Source organism: Botryllus schlosseri, chromosome 16 (genome assembly GCF_051294905.1).
Source record: "Botryllus schlosseri isolate E-star chromosome 16, Bs_hap1, whole genome shotgun sequence".
NCBI classification, from domain to species: domain Eukaryota; kingdom Metazoa; phylum Chordata; class Ascidiacea; order Stolidobranchia; family Styelidae; genus Botryllus; species Botryllus schlosseri.
In genome coordinates this window covers 20,231,121-20,254,993 of record NC_137251.1, presented here as the reverse complement: position 1 = coordinate 20,254,993, position 23,873 = coordinate 20,231,121, and the positions used below count along the sequence as shown (strand labels likewise).

General features: G+C 40.4%; 1 protein-coding gene and 1 long non-coding RNA gene across 5 annotated transcripts in view; one reads left to right on the top strand and one right to left on the bottom strand.

Annotated features, from left to right (window-relative positions):
• Positions 1-1,813: 1,813 nt before the first annotated feature.
• LOC145459362 (uncharacterized) overlaps positions 1,814-23,873 on the top strand; it is a 40,613-nt gene continuing 18,553 nt past the window's right edge. For both annotated transcript variants that reach the window (XM_080338015.1, XM_080338014.1), the window contains exons 1-3: positions 1,814-1,891; positions 4,383-4,482; positions 22,542-22,690. In XM_080338015.1, the coding sequence (XP_080194141.1) occupies positions 1,834-1,891; positions 4,383-4,482; positions 22,542-22,690 (307 nt within the window). In that variant the 5' untranslated portion in view covers positions 1,814-1,833. The remainder of the gene's footprint in view (positions 1,892-4,382; positions 4,483-22,541; positions 22,691-23,873) is intronic.
• LOC145459133 (uncharacterized) lies at positions 14,317-20,509 on the bottom strand. 3 transcript variants are annotated; one of them, XR_013921284.1, is made up of 5 exons: positions 18,089-20,509; positions 16,655-16,766; positions 16,131-16,310; positions 15,841-15,922; positions 14,317-14,601 (listed from the first exon to the last, which is right to left on the bottom strand). It is a non-coding gene; the product is annotated as an uncharacterized LOC145459133 (long non-coding RNA). The 3 variants fall into 3 exon arrangements; XR_013921283.1 differs by lacking the exons at positions 16,655-16,766; positions 18,089-20,509 and having other exon boundaries at positions 16,131-16,638; XR_013921285.1 differs by lacking the exon at positions 14,317-14,601 and having other exon boundaries at positions 15,838-16,310.

Sequence of the window (23,873 nt, the reverse complement as noted above, 5' to 3'; positions counted from 1 at the left end):
AGTTCGCCGGATGAGTTTGCTCTTGTAGAACACCTCGCTACGTATGAATCCGCTCTTGAGACGCCATGCAAACTCTACGAGAAAAGGAAGAGCTTGATCTACTCCAGACACCTCAGCGTTTTCGCTAAAATTGCTCACTCTCGCTAAAGATTGCATATCCGCTGCCGACGAGCATTAGAAGAAAGCAGTTCGCGACGCCTTGATTGCTAACTTACGTTCGCCTACGATTCGTCTTCGATTACTGGAGCACGGTGATATGACATTAGACAAATCGGTTAAGATAGCCAAATCTCTCGAGCGAGATCAGCAATTTTCGTCTTCCTGCGAGCCCATATCGATGCCCGTAGCTGCCGCCGTGAGTGCTATGGAATCTGGATGAACGACAAATAGTGATCGAATCAAAATAACGACCGAGGGAACCGGCGAAGTTGCAGTCGCCACCATACGCCGAGTGCTATAAATGGGGATATAAAGGCCATTTTGGTAACGTATGCAAGAGTGGCACTTAAAATCATAAGATTGCTGTGCCACCGCTTGACTCTGATGAAGCGTCTCATTCGGCATCTCTAGTCGCCGGAGGAGCGTCTGCAGTAACGTTTAATTCCGCCGAAGTGGCGGATCTCGCTTCCCTGTGGATTGGAGTAGGCTATCGAGATCACTCCAATACTCGGCTATCATTATCAATATAACAGGATTGACTATAGAGGGGCTGGTCGACTCGGGGACTTTCGAAGGCTTTATGGGACTGTCTTTTTGCTAATTCGCTCGCACTCCCTCTGTACGGACCGTAATCCACTATTACTCTGGCATCGAAGAATTCCGCCTCAAGACTATCAGGGCAAGTTACTTCGTCATTCACAATACAGGATCAGAAATACCGCGAAACGCGTTTCGGAGTCGTAAACAACTTGTGCGCGTATGTGATCTTAGGATCTGAGTTTCTGAAAACCCCGCAAAACGTAATTTTCTATTTCAACGGGCCTCGGACGGACTCGATCATCGCTGATTCTCACGGTTCCATCGCTGCCGCTAAGATTACGGAGACACCCAAGATATTCCACTTCGTTGATAGAAATGTCGATCCTATCGCTGTGAAATCACGAAAATATTGCTCCGATGACGCCAAATTCATCTGCGAAGAATTGTCAAGATTGCTGGAAGAAGATGTGATAGAGAAGTCGGTCTCTCCGTGGCGGGCTCAGGTTGTGGTGACGAACGATGAACGCCATAAAAAGCGCTTAGTGATCGACTATTCTCGAACTATTATTATATATACGCCTTGAATCTGTGTCCGCTACCTAAAATCGAACATACTGAGAATGAAGTCGCAAAATGAATGGTATATAGCAGTATAGCACCATCGACCTAAAATCCGCCTAGTATAAGGTGTCGCTTTGCTCGTCCGACCGTCGTTTAACAGCTTTCGAAGCTGACGGTAATCTATACCAACTTTGTCGATTGCCATTTGGTATAACAAATGGTGTCGCAGCATTCCAGCGATTCATAGACAATTTTATCCAAAACCACAACCTGTAAGGAACTATGGCTTACCTGGACTATGTTACATTATTTATGGCAAAAATAGAAATAACACGATAATAGGTTGGGACTTTTCTTTGCTTCAGACAAGGCTTGCGGAATAACGTTGAATGAATAGTAATGTGTGTATTTTTTGTAGATACAGTTTTGTTTTGACGGTCCTTTATTGCTGCCACTATCGAGTGTTCAGTAGTTTAAATTAAATGACTTTTTCTATCACAGATGACTGAATGTGCATAAATATTTTGTAGCGATGTAATTTCCAGCGGTAGACTACAGTGATATATCATCGCGATGAAATTGTTTGCAGTTTTATTGATCTCAACTATCATAGCAGTCACAAAAGAAATAGGTGAGTATCAATCGATACATCGTCTCCAGACATGGGATAACCGCGATTAGTAATCGTAATCGATTACGACGATTACAGCATTTTCAAGTAATCGTAATCGTAATCGATTACATTCGAGAAAATTACGAAGTAATCGTAATCGACTACTTCCCATATTTAATCGATTTCTTTGTGAAAGAACGATTACTTTTTATTTGCACTAGACTATATGACATAAACTGAACATTGGTGAACAAGGAATAGGGATTATACCAGTTAGTGATAGCACAAATGTCAGATTTTCAAATGCCAATGCTCATTATTACGTCAGAGGTGGCCAATTAGCTTTGCTCGTCATTACGTAAATGGTATCCAGCTATCGTGATAGTGAATAAAGATATTGGATGTATATTGTACAGTAGTGTGATTGTAAGAACAATCACCGTGCTGTATATAAGGATCAGCAGCAGGATCACCACTCTGCCTAGTTTATTATAGTAACTTTTGTAATGATGTTTTGTTATGCTTAGTTAAACGCAGTTTGACCGTTGCTGCTTGACGAACAGTAGGCCTATGTAGTACGAACGTACACCGGACAAAGGTTTGAAATTTTGTGGCCAACTCGTCAATTAAAACATTACGGTTTCCACGACTAAGCAATAAAAATCAACAGCTGCTGATGTATATCATAGCCGAGCCGTTTCTCGAAATGGCCGCTTGCATTACATTATCTGTATTAAGTTGAAAACATAATTTTATGTTCACTTTCTCTTATTCTCATATGATCCTGCTTGAAACGGGCGCAAATCGTTATTTCACAATTCTTTACCCAACATTTGGACCTGCCGTCATAGCCATCGGCTTATATTCCATGTTACCGTGGCTTGTATATAGAATCTGGACAAGAACATCAAATCGCTCCCACTTCAAACGTTGGTCTTGGGCACCCATAGGGTAGCTAATTTTCAAGTTGAAGATTTAATTCCGTCAATAATATTGGTAATAGCATTATATTACGATTCATTTTTTAATTCTCTCTCAGCCCTCGATGGTCCGATTTACCTGAAGAGCTGGGAGCACGTAATTCATATTTATACCATCTGGTATGTTGTAATAATGACTTTAGGGTATGATGTTAACTCGTGACCTCCGGTATTTTATATAATCAACAGATATTGTTGTGGCCAAAACGTAGCAGACTAAAAGAAATATTTGTGTGAGACGCACCTAAACGTCTGTAATTTTAAATTATGCATGCTTTTTTTTCTTAAGGAGGAGACGTAGGCTATGTATTTCGAAATCAAGATATCTAGAGACATTTAAATCACGATGCTCGTAGACAATTTTCAAGTTCATTAAATATCTCGAAAATAGTCTATAATTTGTGTTATTATACGAAATACTTTTGAGTCCCTTTCGAGCTCGCTCCCCACCCTATTAGGAAATTTGGGGTGTGGCAGTTGTGGACCTATGGCAAGAATGCAAATCGTTGGGTGCGATAAATCGTCCAACATAAAATGAGCATTTGGTACTTTATGACGTAACAAAAAAATGTTGCATCTTTTTAAAGAAAGTTGTTATCTCATTAAGCCTTTTCAACGCAATCCATATATTGTCATCCAATGTAACTTCTAAGATACAAAATAAATGTAATCGTGAGTAATCGTGATTACTTTTCCAATGTCATCGTAATCGACTACTTCCCGATTTTGCTGTAATCGTAATCGTAATCGTAATCGCGTCATTGAGAAGTAATCGTAATAGCAATCGATTACATTCACGAAGTGATCACCCCATGTCTGATCGTCTCAACCTACTGGGGTGCCGTGCTAGATCGAGCCCATCTATGATGGAGATTTGTAGTACCACTCTCCACACGCAATCAATTTCTTTCTCAATAATTATGTGCCGATTTTGTCTCATCCTATGGGCATCGTGTCGCGAATTTTCGGATAGGACGTGACAGAACTTCAGCGCCGTATCAGAAATGTGTAGTGGAACAATCTCCAAAATTAAATTATCGCAAACGCGTGGCTCATAAGGCTCATCCGCGGCCCGCTAATCAATGTTTACCAATTGAAAAAGTGCTTTTATTACTTAACACATTTCTATCAACAGTCGACGATCATGAGTATCGAGCTTATTCATATGATGCATTATAACCGCTTAACGGCAAAGTCACAATTAGTAACAGTAATTCCCGACATAAACACCAAATTCCGAATATGGAAAAGAGTATTCATGCGATCAACAATATTCATTCACTATCGGCGTCGGCACTTCAGCCTGTATATGTTAGTATTGCTAGATCACAGTTCATGCTAAACGGAAGCCTGTCATGTCGATTGAAATCAGAGTTGAATCATTTGAAAATATTTGTTTCTATTTTCCACTTCTGGTCCACGTAATTATGGATGTCACTTAGATCGCAAATGATACTTTCACCACCAATTGAGTACCACTTATATATATTGTCCAACCAACTCCTTATTTACGGGCACATCTGTCTTAGGTGATACATGTGATAAAAAGGGCATACCTTGCGGAACCAACGACGGAGGCGATACTTGTATAGTCGCGAAGCAATTTTGCGATGGATTTAGACAATGTCCGTAAGTATTACTTATCATTGGAAATCTGCTTACCTCATCTCCCATTACCATGATTGTGTATGTACATTTGGCAGATAAACAGACACAATTTAATAGGCAAGTAGACAGTGGTTTCATATTCAATAAACTTGAACTGGCTTCATGCCATTCATCTTTGGAAGTGACAAGATGTTTATTCGTTACTAACTCAAAATGACTATTGACACTGAATATGTACGACGATGTATTCAGTTACGGTGATACTGTGTCTATTTCGTGCGTTTATGTGTGAGAATTCAGTCGTAAAATTGGTGAAGACTAGACGGAACTAATATTTACTTTTCCAAATCCAAAGTGTAAAATGAAAGTAAGTAGTCTTGCGTAAAAAGCTGTTAAGTAGCAGTAGGTGTATAAAAACACCAATCACTTGAGTAGGTGGCGCAACTAAACAATACCTACTTGAGTATTCCGAAACCGTGGAAGTAATTCGCTACTGACCATCTCTTTTAGATAGGGTGTCGAGATAGCATAGTGGGTGTCGAGATAGCATAGTGGTATGATCCACACCTGCAACACCAATGGGTTGCGGGTTTTAGTCCGGCCGATGGTGACTCCAGAATTCCTACGTAAGTGTTTGAGGTTTATCTAGGCTCCTCCTCGCCATATCATCCGTGTAAGGCAGGGACGGGCAACTTCTCCAGTCGGCGGGCTGGATATAAGAAAATTAATTACTTGGCGGGCCGGATTGCTGAATTGATACATTATTCGCCATTTATCCACATATACACGGAATAAATCGTATTTAATGAATGTATTTTAGCGACAGCAATGTAATTTTAAAGCCATTTTTCACAAATAATGACGAAGACAATGTGGATTTGAGAACAGCATTGTCATACAGGCACCACCTCTGCTTCTATCTGATCAATCAACGCACTGTGCAAACCTTAATGAGGATTTCAAGGCGTTCCATAAGCCCGGTACCCCAAATTTACCAAATATAAATTCATTAGGGTTTAGTAGGTGACGAAATATAGCGTTGTTGTTCAACTGTGTGGCCTATTTTATCTCGATATTGAATTCATGCGGCCCGCGGCCTCGGAATTTGAAAGTGGCCCGCGACCCGTTTTGAGTTGGCGACCCCTGGCGTAACTGCATGGTGTCTTACAAAAGGCTAGAAGTGTGGCGTGCTACAAGTCTACGGTTACGGAATCAAAAATAAGAAATATCGGCGTGGTTTAAATGACCATTGTAGTCGACAAGCACCACGATTACCACAAATGACATTAGGGTTGAGTACATCGTAAATGCTGATAATGAAAGTCTTCTCGCTTCGACGAACTGACGCGTAAGCGCCACCCTTGCTCGCTGCGCATACATATGTATAATATCATACAGTCACTAAAATTTGATGCATGTAAGAAAGTAGTGGGGAATCTCGGGAGACTGGGGCCGCGGATCACATTATCATGTGATACGGAAAACTGTCCACGGGCCGAACGAAATCCCTTCGCGGGCCGATCCGCCCCTGCAGTAAGGGGTGTCTTATAAAAGCATAGACGTTCGTCGTGCTACAAGTAGAGCTGGGCAAAAGCGAGTACCTGAGTGATTCGATTCTGAATATCGTATTATTCTTCGGGTCGAGTGGTGTAATCGAATATCACTCATTGTGACGTCATAGCACAATGTATTAAGGTAAAGTTCAAATATGTAGCTGTTATGTCAGCACAAAGAATATAATGCCTGTTATCCATCACATTATCGATATTTCTTCGACCATACCGATTATATTGCACTTGGTGACAATGTTGTGGGATGATCATGACTTCGGAAATGTGCTATTTCCAGTAACGTTCGAAGCTTGTACTATATGTTTCGTATGCCGCGATACGACCAATCAAGGTTCCAAGGTTTCAATAGTGAAGATTAGTATCGAAACTATAATTCTCGTTGATAAATTAACGTTCAGTGGCGAGGAGCGTATAATTTCAGGACTCGAAAAAATCGTCTTTTACTACTCGACTCGAATCATTAAAATCAAAACTCGGTTCATAATCGAGTACTCGAATTATTGTGCCCTGCCCTAGGTACATGTTGGCAGCTATATTGAATAAAAATCAAGAAAAATGGCCTGGTGTAAATGACCATATAGTAGTCGACAAATACCATGAATACCACTTACGATATGGGTCGGCAACCTATGGCCCGCGGGCCGGATCCGGCCCGCGGCATAATAATTAATTTTCCACAAGAATGCGGCCCGCCGTTTCACAATGAGTTTCAATCAGCAGTGCAGCACTGCTTGGAAGGAATGCGGCATTGATACGATATAAGTTGCCTATATCGTATTAGTCTATTGTGTCGCCACAAAACGAAGGCGGTTGAAGTAGGAGATTGTCTGGAGCAGTGGTTCTCAACCTTTTTCACCTCGCGGACCGGTAAAATTTCATAAAAACGTCTGACGGACCGGTGAACTTTCAAAATTGAAATGAAGCCAAAATGCAACCGTTTGCAACCGTTTTTTTGCAATTATATGGTGCTAGAGACTGACATTTAGAGGGTTTTGATCGTAATTAATTGTCTTCATGATCCCATCCATGTGATTTTATGGAAGTGAGTCTGTTGAGTTGAGGTAAAATTGCCTTATACAGGTAAACGTGCTATCGCCCAGAGTGGTTTACAGTAGGGATGGTGAGGACCTCATATTGCGAATTCCAACCCTTCATTTCAGTGACTTGATAATTGATATATTAATGTACACGATACCTATAGCGACAACTCTGGTCACATTATACTGCAATGCTGAAGTACATACTGACTTTTCAACCGTCACCAAATGTAGGCTATTAACTGGAGCAATCAAATGATATAATATACCCTTAAAATCAAATCTCTCGTCGCTTTGACAACACCTTCGACGAGGACTTGCAATGGAATATAAGCTTACACCGTAACGGTCTAGGCCAGACCTGACTATGTATTTCACGTCTGAATATTGCTACATTAATATTGAGCAGAGTGTAAAACGGATTTCTATACTTGCTACCGTTAATATCCCATTAACAAGTTATACAGGAGTATAGGCAACACCCCAATCGCACCGATTTGGTTTTGTGATACAATAAACATATCAAATAAAGATGGACCGGACCCCATACGGCTGCTAGATTTCTTACATTAGACAACGATGATGCATTCTTTATATACATTTGATTGATTGGTTAAATTAGCATCATTCGCTGACCACCAACATGTAGCGCAGTGGTTCTCAAACTTTTTTAGACACCCCGCCCCCGTTTTATGATACTGAAAAATTTCGCACCCCCCTTATCGTCATATCACAGAATGCAACCAGAATGCTAGCAATCCCAACGGATAGTTTTATGGCATAGACCAGGGGTCGCCAACTCAAAATGGGTCGCGGGCCACTTTTCAAAATTCCTGGAGGCCGCGGGCCGCAAGACTTCAATATCGATGTTCAAATAAACAACGCAGTTTAACAACCACGTTCCATAACTCTTCGACGTTAGTACAATTCTGTGCTCTCTAACATGGGCGACGGGCATAGTCACCACAAAAGAAATAATATTTTATTGTACAAACACAAATACAACAAAAATATCATGATCATCAATTTCATTCTATTTTGAACTATGAGATGCGCACGATACCTGGCAACACTCTGTAGCAACTATAACAGGGGTGACAACTGACCAACCTTTTTGCTATTCACGGCCGCATTTCGATTACACATGTAGCTTGCGGCCGCATAATGAACTAACTGGGGCGAAATGCCCACGTTACATTGTCCATGTCCATTGGCGGTATACTCCGGAGCAATCTATTTACTCATATCGGTTTACTATGCGCACCGAAATCTTGAGTAGTAATGTTGTGAAGAGCCATAGGGATTAGTTCTCTAGTCGCGCCAAGCGCGAAAAATTTTACATTTTCATTAGTGAATTTTGGCAATAAATATTAGCATAATAGTTTGACATATTATCAAATATTTATCCTTTCTCGGCCCATGTGATCAGATTCACCGGTAGAGTTGATGCAGGGGGTGTATTGGAAAACTTAGGGAAGTTATTAATGCTGTGCTGCATCTTTGGGTGTGCCAATTCTTATTACTCCCCTTTGTCGCATGCAGTTATTTCTTGACCTCCCATCAGATTTGTCGGTATAGTGGAGATATAGCCTATTTGATTCGCCCAGATGCAGGCCTACCCGACAAAATTTCATTCATGATGAGGAGAACACGCTTAATAATTGTATTTAATTATGGGGCGCATGCATCATTTTCCTCTGCTGTTTGCATCTGTACTGTGGGACTCAGATTACAAAGGACACTACTATATTAAAATCGAAAGTTAACACGCATTAAACCGCGGGTAGCGCGAAGAAAATTTTAAGACTCACTCAAACCTCTCATTAATTCGCAAGTTCAATTTGCATATTGACGGCCGCCAACACATCCTAATTGAATTAAGTGTTCCTTCTAATGCCGCAGATTGGCCACCCCTGGATTAAAGAATCGATATTGGGGTTAGCTAGACACGGTAGCCCTACTATAGCTGGAAAACTATCTCCTCGTAAAGCATGGTCTTTTGTAAAACCTGAAATCGTTTTTCAAGCGTTTCAGTCTCGGCAATGGTGGGCCATTGCACGTCAAGGCAATATGCCCATTCATATCAGCAAATTCTTCCTCCATGGAATGATATTACAATGCCGAAACCGTATCAGATAGCGAGAATTAGTGGTATTGAGAATAGTATAATGGCTTATCTTTAACACCAACACAATATGTTCAATTTTAGCATTTCAAAATACTTTAGTAAGCGTTATACCGAAATTTCTCCAAATCAGGTCGCGGGCCGCAAAATGTGATCTCGCGGGCCGCATGCGGCCCGCGGGCCGCGTGTTGGTGACCCCTGGCATAGACGGTTATGACTACACACAGAGCGATAACTATGAATCGGAGGTAAATCACGCCTAGCGCGTAATAAATTTTCAGTTGACAGCAGTTCGCCACCCCCAGTCTGAAATCAACTGATGTAGCGTGTTTTGCTTTTGATGTTGTGTGGTTGCGGGTCAAGCTGGATATTTCGAAAAAAACTTTTGTAACAAACCATAAGTAACATATTTGAGATTTTCAGGATGCATGCTCGTTTAGTGTTGATTCTTATGCTGCCATTGCCATGCATAGAGTGGCCCGCAGTTGACATGAAAAGGATTTCAACCAAAGATATTATAATGACGTGAAAGATTGTAATATATGAAAAAGGTTCACAGTGCAGAACCTACCGAGGCTCGTTTGTGAACGTGAACCTCTAAATCTCTGAGGTTCACACACAGAACGCGAACGTTAACCTCACGTTCACACCATCCCTATAGTTTACAGTCTTTCGCGACAAAGGTCGTGGGTTTAACCGACACGAATAATATTCTTTTCTTTTACAATATCTAGAGAAGAAGCGTTTCGGAGTAGAACCAAGCACCTTTTTCGTGCTAACTTGCTCATTGCCCACTGCCACCAGACGCAGGCTACTCTGGCAACTACGAATACAACGCGTCCCGCAAGAAAACACTTTAAATAGCTGGTTCGTGGTACAGAACTTGAATATAGCTTTCAATACAACATCCATTGTAGCAGTATATTTATTAAACTCGAAGACTTTTCGGGTGCCTCTTTTCAAGAGTTATCACCTTACAACAGCTATGCTGGTCAAGGGCAAATCCGGGCCGAAAAATTACTTCGTCAGCCCACCCCTAAAAACGTTGGTCTCGGGCCCCCACAGGGCGATAAGCCAAACTTCCGGGGCTTCGCCCCCAAACCCTAAAGTTGGGTGGATGTTTCCACATGTACTTGTGAGCACATTCATTCTACTCAGTGTAAGCATAGAGTTTATGTAGCTTAATCACGCCAATGGCGAAAATTTCCGATCATTCATAACTGAATGTGTTTTCTCGCTGCCGCATTTTTTGGCTCAACTTTCGGAGTACCATGTTAGCCTAAACTTCATTGTGTGTGTGTTCGTACGTCGTGGCGCGGTAATGGCTGACGCCGAGAAGCCTATCTCTATATAAACCATGCGTATTACTTGGAAAAGGGCATCTATAAGCACGTCATTTAGTGACACTAAATCGCGCAAAGCGCGAAAAGAAACTGAAAAATGTCGAAAAAAGTTGAAAAAAAAAAAAAACACACTATGATTTATGTTCACTCGCAAAATAGTTTTGGGCCTTTTCAAGCTCGGCCCTCTCTAATTGGGCGGTTTGGGGTGCCCTAGTCACGGTCCTGCACGAAATGAATGAATCGAAAACGAATGATCGCGCGCAAACTGCGCTGTTTAGCGATGAGTCAGCTAGTATCTGTTTTGTACTTGTCGCCTTCAACATTGCATCTTGAAATTAAGGTCTAAAATTGTAATATACCTGGCGGACCGGCAGGAATGTCGTCGCGGACCGGCACCGGTCCGCGGACCGGCGGTTGAGAACCACTGGTCTAGAGTAGACTAGATCAGTGCTTATCAACCGGGTGTATCTCGCAACCGAAGATGCACCATACTTTTTGAAGGGTTTACCGATGGAATGTGACAATAAAGGTGACCTTCCTCTGCTTCAAAAACGCTTGAAACATCTCAGACGCAATGAAAAAATCCCAAGCTTAGACTGTTTAATTACAGATAACTAGCCTCCGTAGGCTAGTTATTTATAGTTTAATTCACCAGAAGGCATTGTGCGCCAATACAACAAACCTCTGAAGTGTTTTGGCCACAACGATTAAAACTGTAGATATGATTTTGTCTCACAAACTGAATCACCAACATTGTTACGACAGGTAACTACAAGCATAGAGTCAATATGGCGATGTTATGTACATCTGCCATGTTCGCGCATCAAGTCGAACAGCTCTGCTTGCACGAGTCTATGAACTGAGAAATGAAATAGCAGCTTTCCTCAAAAATACAAATATCGCCGACTCATAATCTTGTAATCGAAAATGGGTATCTAATCTTGCTCTCCTGGTACATTTAACGTCACATCTGAACAAATTGAATTTGCAACTTCGAGGGGAGTGGGACAACTGAATACATGAGATGTGAGGCGCACATTTGAAACAAATCTGCGACTCGGGGAATGTCAACAGTACAGAGTAAATTATGCTCACTTTCCTATACTGGAGGAGAGAAAACCTAGTACCAACACTATATTTGTAAATGTGATACGAAATTTTATTACTGACTATTCACCCGCTTATCCGACATTCCTTCTATACAAAATAAATTCAGACTATTCAGTACTCCATTTAATGTGGACGCCAATACCATTGTCTGGAAATTTCAAATGGGCCCTTTTGAAATGCGATGCAGTTGGATTGAATGACAAATTTCATACTAAGAGCATATCGCTGCATGACTTTGACAAAGACTACGTTCTTGAAATTGATCTTTATCCCAGCTTACCAAACGATGCAAAAGTCATCGCATCGATTTTCGGAAGCACGTACCCATGTGAGCAATAGTTTTGAACAATGAAATTCACGAAGAGCAAGCCAAGTTCACGTATCTCGGACGCCCATTTAGAATATGGTCTTATTCTTTCTTCATCTGACTGTTACCAGAAGTTGAAAACCTTTCACAAAGCAAGCTGCGTCAATTGTCATATTTATTCTGCGTTATTAAAGTGAAAATACATGTGTTTTATGATTGGTATGATTGAGATTGCAGCAATGTAGGATAATATACCGAAATGAGCGTAAAATATAGTATTAAGAAAAATTCCGGCCCGCCAAAAAGTTGTGCACTCGAAATTTGGCCCGTGACTAGCAAAAGGTTGCCGACCCCTGAGTTACGACAACATCAAACACTGTAAAAAATAAACGTGTTGGGTAACATGTTTCATCCTGGTACCTCTTAATACATGACCGTCATGTAAAACCGGATGACAGGTTCAGCTCTACTTGTTGCCTAACATGTTTCTTCCTGACATGTAATCTCATAAACACGTCCGACCTAAGATTCCAATTGACCATTAACCTCGACTGATTGGCACAGGATCAGTAGCCAGGATATGAATTGAAACAAGCAATTCAGAGTTGGATCAAATGATGTATATTGAGAACAAATGCATCAGAACAAGAAAAATTCTTGAAATGGCGGAAGTTTCGGATAATACGTAATGAAATAAGAATTACTATAACGGCTAGAAATATTGACATGTCATGAAGCAATTAATTTACTACTAACAGCCACATTGTAAGCCGAAGAGTATACCGAACGTTAAGTTTTGGAACTTATGCAATGAAAGAAAAATTCTTACAACAACGGCAAAAAATAACGGCCCCTCATAAATTAATTAATTTACTACAAAAAGCCACAGTGTAAGCCGCAGAGTGCCTAACGATAAGAAGTTTTTGAGCTTATGCAATGAAAGAAGAATTATTACAACAACCGCTAAAAATATTGACCCGTCATCAATGAATTAATTCAATACGAAAAGCCACAGTGTAAGGCGCCTAGTATCAAATGTTTCGAAGTTTTGTACATATGTAATGAAACCAGAATTATAATAACGGCTGAAAGTATTGACCCGTCCTCAATAAATTAATCAAATTAATTCACAATGAAGAGCCACAGTCAGACACACCTAACGTTAGAAAGTTTAGAAACGTATGAAATGAAACAAGAATTAATATACCGGCTTGAAACATTGACCGCTCCGCGATTAATTAAGTGATTACAAATTGTCACAGTAAAAGGCGGCGAATGCCTAATGTAATGAAACAAGAATTATAACGGCTAAAAATATTGACCTGTGCTTGGTGAATTATTTAAATTAATTTATTACGAACAGCCAAAGTCTACGTAACGTTACAAAGTTTCGAGACGTATGTACAGAAACAATAATTGATTTGCTACGAACAGCCGCAGTGTACTTAACGTTCGGAGAGTTTGTGACGAAGGAACATGAATTAGAGGCTCATGGAGCGAACTTGATGTTGAACAGCCAGTATTGTGGCCATAGCATGATGGAAGCTTCTGACTCCTTTGATAACTTTGCCATATAAGAGAACTTTACATTCATTCAGGATCGTATTGTACTTGATCGTCGGATATAACTCTTTAACTCCTGATAAATGAAAATGATATCAGCTTAGTACTATCGATGTGGTCTGAGATTAAGAATTGATTAAGTACTAGGCCTAATAATAGGGTTACCATACGTCCTCTTTTAATAGGATTTGTCCTCTTTTTTTGAGACTTTTTTAAAAGTGTCCTCGGAGAACGCCCTTTTGTCCTCTTTTTTTTTAGATTTTGTCCTCTTTTTTGAAAATATATGCGAGTGATATGCCATAAATTAGCACAGAAGTGACGCTACGGCGGGTATTTCGGAGTGAAAAACGGTGATTGAAGCTCTGAGCGAAAAGTTGACCTTCTTTATTTTTTTAGTAAACCTGTCACAAAGTAGGAAAATTCATCGATTTTTCAGAATCCTTCTCCGGTTTTGCAAGTCTCAAATTTCTGAAAAAGTGTCCTCTTTTTAGAATACCAAAATATGGTAAGCCTACCTAATAAGTCATTACCGCCCGAGTCGGGGTCATGCAAAGAGGTAAGAATACGATCATACGTGATGGTGCTTTCAAGGATATCAAGCGACCATATTGGTACCCAGAGTGGAATGATTTCAGCATCAGTCGTAACACTGCAACTTTCTAAGTGAAATAGGAGGGGCCAATATTGGTTTCACGTCATCTTCTTTGATTGGACACCATATACTAGTAACAATTTCACCATAGTGTCCTACAGTAGCATGGACACGGGAAAATCTCGTTACTCACTGATATTGGATTACATCATTCTTTCAATTTACAGTGACCTGTCGAGATACCGATTTTTATCAAATACAGTGTTAATACAGCAATACAGTGTTAATAGTGCCATAAATTGCCTTTTTTGTATGATGTGAATGATGTAGCCCGATGGCAGTGAGCCATGCGATTTGCTGGTGTCCACAACACAGTAGGACATAATGCTTTCACATATACCAAACAACTCACTTTGTCAACAAACACGAAGCTGCCATAACTGTCATTGAAGATCGTTGCGATCCCAACCATCCACCCCAGTTTTTGTTGACCTGAACGAGACGTGCCAGAAATCAACTCAATGTATGTTTTGACGTGACTGCGACGTCGTAAAGTAAATCAGCGACTTTGAAACCTTTCGCGGGCCCCTCTAATGTTGATAAAGATTTTCAGTCATTCGACAGGAGGGAACAGGGTTGGGCAATGGTGAAAACATGACATATATTACTACGCAGCAAATTCGATGACAATTATGTTATGACAAGCAAGTGTGCAGTCATGTCCTGCAAGGATTTGCAGGTCGCCTTTGTATACCGCTGGGCTCATTTGACAACGAATATTCCAAGCTTGGACATATGAATATCAAGGTTGCGGCGAGGCTGCGTATATTGCGTACCGCTGACGATATTTCTGCGAGTACTAATAAATATTATAATCAATTTCTAGAATCGCCTTGCAGCCCGAGGGTTGGTCGCCCTTATATCTAAGGAAGAAATGTCTATGTCTGGAAGTATGTGCGATTATAAAAAATTCAAGAAAACTAAAATCTGCCCAAAAAGAACAATGTATGTTAATTTAAAAAGTATGTTTAGGTCACCTACGAGTTTTGTACATTTTGAGAACTGACTTCACTTTTTGCTAACCCATGGTAATAATTAGGGCCATTCAAAGTCATATTTTGTTCTATGCATCAGCAAGTCGTGAAATCAATTTCAACACAAAACCGTATCCCTTTGAGGTATATTAAAGCTATGAAGTGACATTTTCCTGGTTAGGTCATGAAGCTGAAAATTTACATCAAGAAGCGATTGCACAAAAATGAGGTTTAACAAATAATGGAGCTGCAAATACAAGACATTTCACCAGCGCTTTATGCACACCTGCAGAAGTGGCAACCCACATCAGCGTCTGTGGAGCTCTCACTTTCCTTACCAAAGTCATTTTACGTCCGAATCGTAACTTCAAAGACTTTAACATTTCACACTACTACTGTACTACAACAGTGATTTAGAATAAAAAATGGACGCGTATACCTGTTGTTGCGTAAGCTTTACTCTTTTAGTTTCGTCAGTGCAGATGTTTGCATGTCAAAATACTACATTTTCACATAAATTCATATTTTCCAGAAAATAAAGTCATATTATTGATTTTATAAGGTCATATAAAAAAGGCCCTAGTCATAATATATATGTCATTTTTTGTGTCATGAAAATGATTGCGCAATGCGCATGCCACAAATGCCGAGGGTTTGTGCCGTCAGTGACTTGATCATAACACTGCTTTATACCTACGGTTCTCTCCACTTGCCTCTTATTGCGTTTTAATGTATCTCGATGCTGTGCTCGTCGTCTGTGGAGAGTATACATGTTGACTCTGTAGGACAAAATAGATCCTAATTAAAACATGACCGGTTATCGGTGCAAGGTGCTACTTCTCGCCAATGTTCCTTCTAAGCTGCTCGCATGCGCACAGACTCGAGAGAAATTAGACGTAACATTGTCTGTTGGTGTTATCAGTATCATATCAAAATATTCATATTGAGGATATCTAGATGAAGAAAGCATGATACTAAAATGCTCACATTGCATGTTGAGACTCCAGAATTCTTGCAGCGTTGACTAGATTTTTCCACAAGCTGCTGAGATTTCCATTTGCCGCAGCGTCCATGCTTCTGCTATTTCAAGTTCAAGACGAGAACTTCTTTTTCATGGTGTCTTCGCCATTCCCTCAACTTGTTGCAGAGCTTGTCTTTCCATGATCCCTGCAATGTGGCATAGTTGAAGAAAGGTTTGGATCAAGTTTGGACAAACTTCTGACATGTCTGTCACCAACATTGAAAAATTGGAATGTAATGCAGCCTCTGCTGTATGATATTACACATTGATATTAATCGTCAATAATTGGTGCGTGCATACGTCGTAGGACTAGCCTATTGCATGAACGTGGTAGGGGGATTGTCATTATCAGTGACTTGATCCCAGCACTGCTTTATACCTACCCAATGCGCATCGATCAACATCGGCTAAATCTCGAATAGACTTTGTGTTGATATCCCATTCAAAATGGCCTCATGACACGATTCGAATGTTTTTTTTTCATTCTAACCTGAATCTTTTCTTGTCACGTATAGTCTTATTACCCACTCGACACTTATTGCTTTTTGCAGTACCTCGATGCAGCGCTCGTCTCCTGGAGAATATACCGATGCAGGTTGACTCTGTAATAAATATCTTCATCAAAGCCCAGCGTATTATCACCTTGCCGGTAATATTGAGTCAGTTTATTGCAGAAGTAGCAAAAGTTTTTTCAGGCCCAACTATTTCGTAAGAACAGACAGTTTCGACCAGAAATGAAGATAAGCAGTAGCCTAAAATTCTAAGGTAATGGGGAGGAAACAGGCAATTTACATATACGAGATCACAATTTCATCAAAATTAAGATTTTCAGGGTGAAAAATGTTAAAATTGTCAGAATGTCAGATTTTATCGGTCAAAATCTTCGGTTTTTATATAAAAATAAAATCACCCTAGACAAACATCATGTATTCGTTGAAGAAGTTCATATCAACATATTCTAACATATTTAATTCGGGAAACAAAAAAGTACTAACCTATGGTGGATAAGTAATCTATATAGACCAGGAATGGCCAACCTTTTCGGCTGAAGGTCCACATGCAATTGACGAACGAGTGCGCGGTCCACTAGCCACACCAAGCGGGTAAAATTTTCGAAGTTTGTAAATAAACAAGGTCAATAATATTATTACTGGAGTATTGCGGGTCCACTGTATACCACCCGCTAGGCTCAGTTTGCAAGGACACGACTATTCGGCGTCTGGCCACATCGATAACGAAGATCTCCGATAATATGCGACAATCATTTTGTGCCTGCATTTCACCATTGACGATCTTTATGCGAACGCAAACACGAAAAGACTTTCTCCCGTAATTGCGAATACAGTTTGACTCAATCGGATAAATTAGGCGTTTTTTTCGTTTTCAGTGGCGGGTAGGCTATCCAAGCAAGAAATCGTGCGACAATTAAACACGCAAAGCGGTAAGAAAAATTTCGCTGCTATTCTGGTTTATTGTAATGTACGACAGTTTACTGAAAATGTGACTGGACCCTGGATCTACCAATGCGTCAGAACTGATATTTTAGTCATCAACATCCCAAGCGTCGCTGTCAGAATTGTAATTTTTTGTTGGCAATGCAAGTTCGCAATCCGAGCAATTCATTTTCGAAAATATAATAGAAGTTAACGGGTCACGCAAAACCCTCTCGCTGGCCACCCCTGATATACACAATCCAATGCGATAATTTCGGAGCCGGAGCAGCAGCTTAAGCGGGAGCAGTTTAAATTTGCGGCTGCTCTAAAGCCCTGCATATAACACGACGTGATTTTGGCTAAAAATCTATATTCGTTCCTATTACAGATATCGAACAGGACAAGATGATTTTAGTACAGTATGATCACCATGATCATCGCTTTACGACGATAATTCTGTTGTCATGCATAGAATATAATTACTCACTTACATCTTCAAAACCAGTCATATTGTCCCATATCTTTGGCAGACAATTCATAAAAATCGCCGTTCAATTAAAGCGATTTGTCGTAATATTCCGTAGTGAATTTTCTGTCCTAGATGGTACTACGAACTACACATCTCACAACATCATAAATCTCAGGTAGGTGATCAACTGTGATCACCTTTCTAATATTACCCTGGATGATCAGTATTTTCATATTTAATAGCACTATAGAGTGATAAATCGCTAACCAGTCTGATGAATCTGAAAAATAGAACGTCACGTTCAAAATTATGCAATTTTAATTACCGGTACTTTTCTCTATCGGCAGATAGTTCACTAATAAACTTAGAAACATATTCTATGATGCAGTCTAATGTAGCCATCTCACCATCAATGTTCCCTCTAAGCTGCGCCCGTGCGCAAATGCGCAGTGCTAAGATGGTCTCTGCGCACAGAAAATGTAAGTTGTGCACAAAAAATCCAATATGATGACCTTTTTTTAGTCTTTACGAACTGTTGTGCAAGGGTCTGCGCAGTGAGTTTGTGAGTGTGCTGCTTTACGCAGACTCGTCAAAAATTAGAGGGAACATTGCTCACCATATTGTAATTTACCGATACAGTATACCAGTAAATCATGAAGTCTCTGGTATAATATTTCACCAGGTTGTAAAACACGAAGGAAACCGGTTTCTGTCAGCCTCACACTGAGTAACAGTGTAAATATCGCCCAAAGCCTGTCTTCAGGATACCACAAATGTGACAGTGCCCGTCAAAATCTTCATAGAAAAATATTGGACCATCTTGGTCCTGATTGACAACATGGACTCTCTTTTGCCGTATTTGTCACATAATTTTACGGAGCAAACTTGTCCTTCCATATCTTGCATTCGACAAAATGCAACATATTGGCTTGGTATACACATCCTACTAATATGTTAACTGGCTCAACTTTCTTGGGTTCATCATTTACATAGTTAGGCGAAGACATTCCCCAACATGATATACTGTAATCGACTGGTTACCGTATGCACTCTGAAGCTGTATGGTAAGTGCTAAACGATACTGGTGCTGGATTGCTGCTTCTACACGGTACCATACTGCAGTCAAATGCAGCACACCAACTATGCACACCCCGTAGGCGCGTATATGAATCGGAAACACTTTTCCCGATGAAAACTGATGTGAAATGCATCCTGTACTAACTGGACAAATCCGATCAATAACCGTCAACCGGTAATAAACTCTACACTCAGTTTCGCCAACTTTGCTCGCCGCGTAGTGATCGCCGAGGGAAGTGGCTTCCCGGCACTGAAAGTTTTCTAAACCAATCGTAACGCATATGGCAATCACGTGAGCAGTGAAGTAGAACTTCCGTTTGTTCAACCAATCACGTCGGATCGTGAAATAGTGTGAGTCGTGAACTGAAATTTTACCGTCGTTCTGCAACCAATCACGACGGATACTGAAATCGAGTACTGTGAACTAAAATTTCCTGTTTTCCAGCAACGGATTCGGAAATCGTGTGAGCCGTGACCTGACATAATTATACCTCTGTTTTCAACCAATCACGACCAATACTCAAATGTCATTTTGTTATAGATAACTAACCTACGCATAGATTCGCACCACCCATCATCACCCTTGCGTCAGGAAATGACTACTGAAGTGTTCAGCAACCTGAACGCAGCATGATCGCTTATCGAATAGCTGAAGACCCGAACGCTCCAATTAAATAAAGTTGATCTTATTTGAAAGCTACCGTCGCGCTGATTCTGAAAATATACATTAAAATTTCATTGGAACAATGGAACTAACCCGAAATAGCCTTCAAAATCTGAAAATCGGCATCGTGCAGCGATGCAGCACAATCACCGTAGCAACGACCTTTGCGTTGTTGCGATTGTTCAGAACAATACAGATTTGCAGAATTTTGGGGTGCATTTCGAGGGGGTCCCATTGCCCCGATAAGATTTTAATGTATATTTTCGGAATCAATGTGACAGTACCTTATGAATTAGCCCAACTTTATTTAATTTGAGTGCTCGGATCGTCAGCGATTGGATTAGCAATTATGTTGCGTTCCGATTGGTGCTATAAAATCCGAATCTGATCCAACTGTATCAACATTGCGCAGAATCCGCGTCCCTGACACTATTTCCGTGTCCATCTGGTCCTCATCATAGTTATCTTTGGTTTTATATATCCAACCAATATATTTGGCAGCTGCATATATGGTCTTAACATAGAATGTAAAAAACATGTTGCCTTTTAGTTTTGAACTTGATTAATTGGAAAACACGTCGCGTTTTCTGTTTTAAACTTGATTATTTCCAAAACACGTCGGCGTTTTCGTTATTAAACGTGTTTTCGGAAAAAACATGCAAAAAACACGTTAAATACACGGTTTATTTTTTACAGTGAAGGCTGATTCATTACATGCAGCGCAACATGATTCGCAACGGTAATATAGGATCACAATAATATCATCTAAAATACGCTAAATAGGGCCCTCTCGGTAACAGCAGCGGTCTGGATATAACGAACTCGCGTGAATTTCACTTATTTGGTGGCTATTTGTTATCGAATATAATTCTATGTTAATCTTTACTACTCACATAGTTCTTATTTATTTGCGGTAGCTCATTATAACATCCAGGGAAAGCGAGTGTACAAATGAAAACATCGTATTTTAGGAAAAATAAGGGTACTGCTCGATTTCCTAGTACAATGACCACTTTGAAACTATTGCTTTTACACTGAAAGAAAATGTTTGTCAGCCTTGCGCAAGGAGAAATTGCACAATAAGCAGGAACAAAACGTCATAGCTGTTTTCTGCCACTTTTTCCAAAACATAAATGCAATAAAAAAATGAATTATTATAATTCTGGCTAACGTTCGCCACATGCCCATGCAATTCACGAACGGTCTTAGAATGACCTCTGACGAATTGCACACAATGCGGATGGCTTGGCGGTCGTTGTTAAGCATTGCTAAACGCATGGTGTGGCCCATAGTAGAAACTGATATCGAGCCTATTGTCTCTATTTTAGGGTTGCCATGCGTCCGGAATTTCACTGTTCAAACTTGCGTCCGGGAGGAATTTCTAAAATATGCCTAAATGTCCGGAATTTTGAAGGCTTGACGTAGGCTCATAATTTTTTCGTAAATCAACACAATAACATTATTTTTGGGAATATTTATGCTACATGATATTTTTATTTGCGCTGCACGCGATTTACTATCACATTTATTTGCTTTTAATATGGGAAATAACACCCCCTAAAAATAACCTTCGTTTATTGAAATAAGCCTAATTGTAATCGCAAATATTGGAGAACGGTTATTTTCTAGAGATGGTTAAAGGACGTTTAAATGCTTTATTCAAAGATAGCGGTTCCAAACGTGAGGTCGTGTGCCTTTATTGTGGGTTTCGCGAAGATGTTGAACGTAATCAGCTTCCAAAATAGCCCGTGAGTAAGTCTGGGCAAAGGTGCTGACTTCTTTCAGTAATAAGCTCGTCCAATTTAGATCTGGACCACGGAACATTTTCAAATTGGAGATGGAGTCTGGACCATAAAGGGTTGGACGCCACTGGAAGTGGGGTGTTTATAAAGCTCCGTGGTGCGCCCGGCATAAAGCTGATAAACAATCTTATCGGTGTGACATGAACATGACTTAACGATGTACATTACATTGTACAATGCACATTGTGCAATTACGCTCCCTGTATTTTCAAAGTCTTCATCCTCCACCAGCTTTACCGCTAACTCTGATCATGTGGGCGGAGAGAGGATCAAACTATAGAGTAATATATGGAAAAACCAATATTATTGACATGATTCTTTCAAAACATTTAACGACCACATGCATATAGAATAGGGTAACCATACGTCTTCTTTTTTGAGAATTTTGGTCAAATTTACGTCCAAAATCGACTGAGATGCCGTAAATCATCAGTACCGAACTAACGCTCATGATGGTATTTCGGGGGCTGAGCCGGAAAGTTGATCTTTGTTTTCAGTCAACTGACCACGAAGGGGGAAAAATTTACCACGTTTTCAGGATTTTCCTCCGGATTTGCAAGTTTGAAAATTCTGAAAAAGTGTCTTCTTTTCAGATTTCCAAAATATGGTAATCCTAATATAGAAACCAGTTGCATACAGCAAGCCCCCCAGAAGTTGCATCGATTACCCTATGGTGGACCCAAAATCATTGTTTATTTGGGCGGAAAGGGGCAGAAGAAATGTGATTTCGGTCCCGGTTATGCAACACAAAGCCACATACAACTCCTGAACCGGATCGTGACCGCCTCTGGTCTATAAGCAAAGCTTTGCCAGTGGGACGTCATATTGACAGATAATGTGCTCATAACTCATTTTGAAACCCACTATTGGGCGCTAAAGGTGTCCGGAATTTGGTCACAGAAATATGGTAACCCTACTCTATTTCAATGTAGAAACGGAACGGACGAGCCATACTACAACAAGAGCAGCGACTCCGAAGAGCAGTTGAATAATGCATTATGTCGTTCGAGGAGTGAAAACGGTTATAAATGTATACTACCAGAATCTCTCATGCCGCGGAAGAAAGATCTCTGTCACGACAGTAAGGCCGAAATCTTATGGTTGATTTCATATCCTCATCGCCGACCTCACTGCAATAGCCGTGAATAAAAAAGTTCAATTACAGTGAGCCGAGATATAATTCGGCAGCAACAGAGCCGATGAAGCGTGCCTGAGAGAGTGAATGAAAGAAAGAAAATAAAAAGACCCGAAGAAATGCATTGAACTGTTGAATTGTCATGTCGTGGAGCACAAATATTTATAACGTCGTGAGCTAACGTAGGACACCTCAAAGCAGAGGTGGAATCGGGTCGTATACATCGCACCCGAACTCGACAGAAATGTGTGCCCCCACAATAGTCTAAATTATGGGTCGTTTGTATTTCGTTTGGTTATTACATCCGATTTAGTTGATCCAAATCAGGAAAGCATGCATTCTGACACTGCTTCCAACTCGGCTTCAATTTAGCTTGTAGTTAATTGACTGGGTTGTAATGACTCGGATCGCAATTTTTCGTCGACTCGACTTCTCTCGAGTCATTTTCATAAAAATGGAAATTGACTCGACTCGACTCGCTTTGCTTGTTGACTCGACTCTTACTCGAATCATTGCGCATGACTTGCGACTGCATACTTCGAGTTTTTACTTTAGCTTCAAGTGTTGCTGTTTGTGGTATTCATTGTGTTTGTCGACTACTATAGTCGTTTACACCAGGTTAATTTTTCCATTTTTATTCCGTATATAGCTGCCGACTGGTAGCACGGCCCACTTCTAGGCTTTCGAATTCTCTACGAGTTGCTGACGATTACCCCTGACGAGTATCAGCCGAAGATATTCGGGTTCATTTCAATATGAATATACTATTCAATTGTATATTGAAGTTCTGTACCTCAAAGAAGCTGTTCTAGGCTTTCATAAGACACCGATGTCACGGATCATATATGGTATTTTAAATATTTCCCTCCTCACATTCCATACCGTGCTGGTGTGCGAATTTTAACTCATTTTGATTTGAATTACTTCGGAATTTCTACGTATGGCAGTCCTTAAATTATGGTTCCCTTCCGTTTGTTGCAGTGGTTCTCAAACTTTTACGACACGCCCCCTTGATGACTGTAAAAAATCCCCCCCTTATCGTCATATCAAAAAATATTATTAAGAATTACCAGAATGTTTGCAATCCCAATGCATTGTTTGCTGGCGTGAAGGTGTTATGGATGGTGGG